The sequence below is a fragment of the Arabidopsis lyrata genome, assembly GCF_000004255.2.
Source record: "Arabidopsis lyrata subsp. lyrata unplaced genomic scaffold ARALYscaffold_303, whole genome shotgun sequence".
Lineage (NCBI taxonomy): Eukaryota > Viridiplantae > Streptophyta > Magnoliopsida > Brassicales > Brassicaceae > Arabidopsis > Arabidopsis lyrata.
In genome coordinates, this window is record NW_003302335.1 from 1 (window position 1) to 1,327 (window position 1,327).

General features: G+C 34.7%; 1 protein-coding gene across 1 annotated transcript; it reads right to left on the reverse strand.

Moving 5' to 3' along the window:
• Window positions 1–5: 5 nt before the first annotated feature.
• LOC9298666 (protein NRT1/ PTR FAMILY 2.10) lies at window positions 6–999 on the reverse strand (the record flags this gene model as incomplete). The annotated part of the gene is made up of 2 exons (XM_002862543.2): window positions 744–999; window positions 6–202 (listed from the first exon to the last, which is right to left on the reverse strand). Coding segments are annotated over exons 1-2 (438 nt in total), but the record flags the coding sequence as incomplete, so codon positions are not given.
• Window positions 1,000–1,327: the final 328 nt, after the last annotated feature.

The following is a 1,327-nucleotide window of genomic DNA, read 5'->3' on the forward strand; positions in this document are numbered from 1 at the left end:
ACAGCGACACTGAGAGTCTTGTAGCGACCAAAGTATGTGTCGCAAAGAAAAGCAGCAATAAAAGTCCCGAAGTTGATTGTACCACTAAAGGCATTGATGATAGTTGCAGCTGTGTAGCTCTTAAGGTTGAATACAGAAGTTAGGTACACAAGAAGGTTTGATAATGTCCCTATGATCCCAAGCTTCTCAAATGTCTCATTACCTATACAATAGCACATAAATGATAAGAATACAGTTTTTACATTTAATGTACCCAAAACACACAAACCAAAGATTGGACTTTCAATGTTCTGACTTAAACTTTATAACTGTTTTGTAACTCCCAGAAACTAATTTTGTCTTATCCAGAAATTCACAAAAATCTTATCTGCTTTTTTCAGAAACTTAACTGCATGATTTAAAAGTCTTTCTTTCTTTTTTTGGGTAAAGATTTTAAAAGTCTCTTTGAAAATTAAATGAAAACAATTGTATATCTAATTTCCATTAGACAGATCTGTTAGATTATCTGGGTTTCATTTTTTCAACCAAATCTCAGTTTTTTAACCAATTTCGTTTCGGAATCTCAAAGAAAAAACTCCAAATTCGAGATTTTTGACATAGTCAAGTCAAAGCCAAGAGAAAAGAAACGAAATTTAAAAAACATCACGGACTAAATGTTCTGTTTAATTTCCCATTTCCTAAAATCCGACAAAGCACCCGAAAAAAAAAGCTGTCTGAATTGGAAGAAAAAAACAAAGCGTTACCAATGATAAAAGGCATGACTTTCCATCCTCTATAAACGATTTTTCTCTGCTCGTCGTCGACCTTCGAAGTCACACCATCAGAACCACCGCCATCGACGGCGGAGTAGGTGTTCACCGCCGTCGTTGATGGCTCAACCTCAAGAGGCTTTCTCTCCATAGTATCAATCTGTGTGTAATTATTGTTGTTGTTGTTGTTCTTATCTCTTCTGTCTCTATGGTTAAGAATGACTCTGCTCTTCATGTCAAGCTTCTCCGCTCAATTATATATAGTGGTGAATCAAACGAGTGGATTTTGTCGGAATCTGGGCAAAGGGGGAAAAATGAAATAAAGAATGGTGTGAATTTGGCTGTGAGTGACTCATTTTAATTATTACTTTAATTTATTTCCCTTAATTTTATAAACGTTTCTTTTTAATTTCGTAAATATGTCTGTGACTGTGAGAGAGAGTTGTGTGGGCTGAGTTAGTGCTGGATTTACGTAGGCCCATTTTTACACTCGCTCTCCCTCTATATTGACTAGTAAGTCAATATATTGTTTCTAAAGTCAATTTTTTTTTATTCTTTTTAAAAAATGAGATATATGT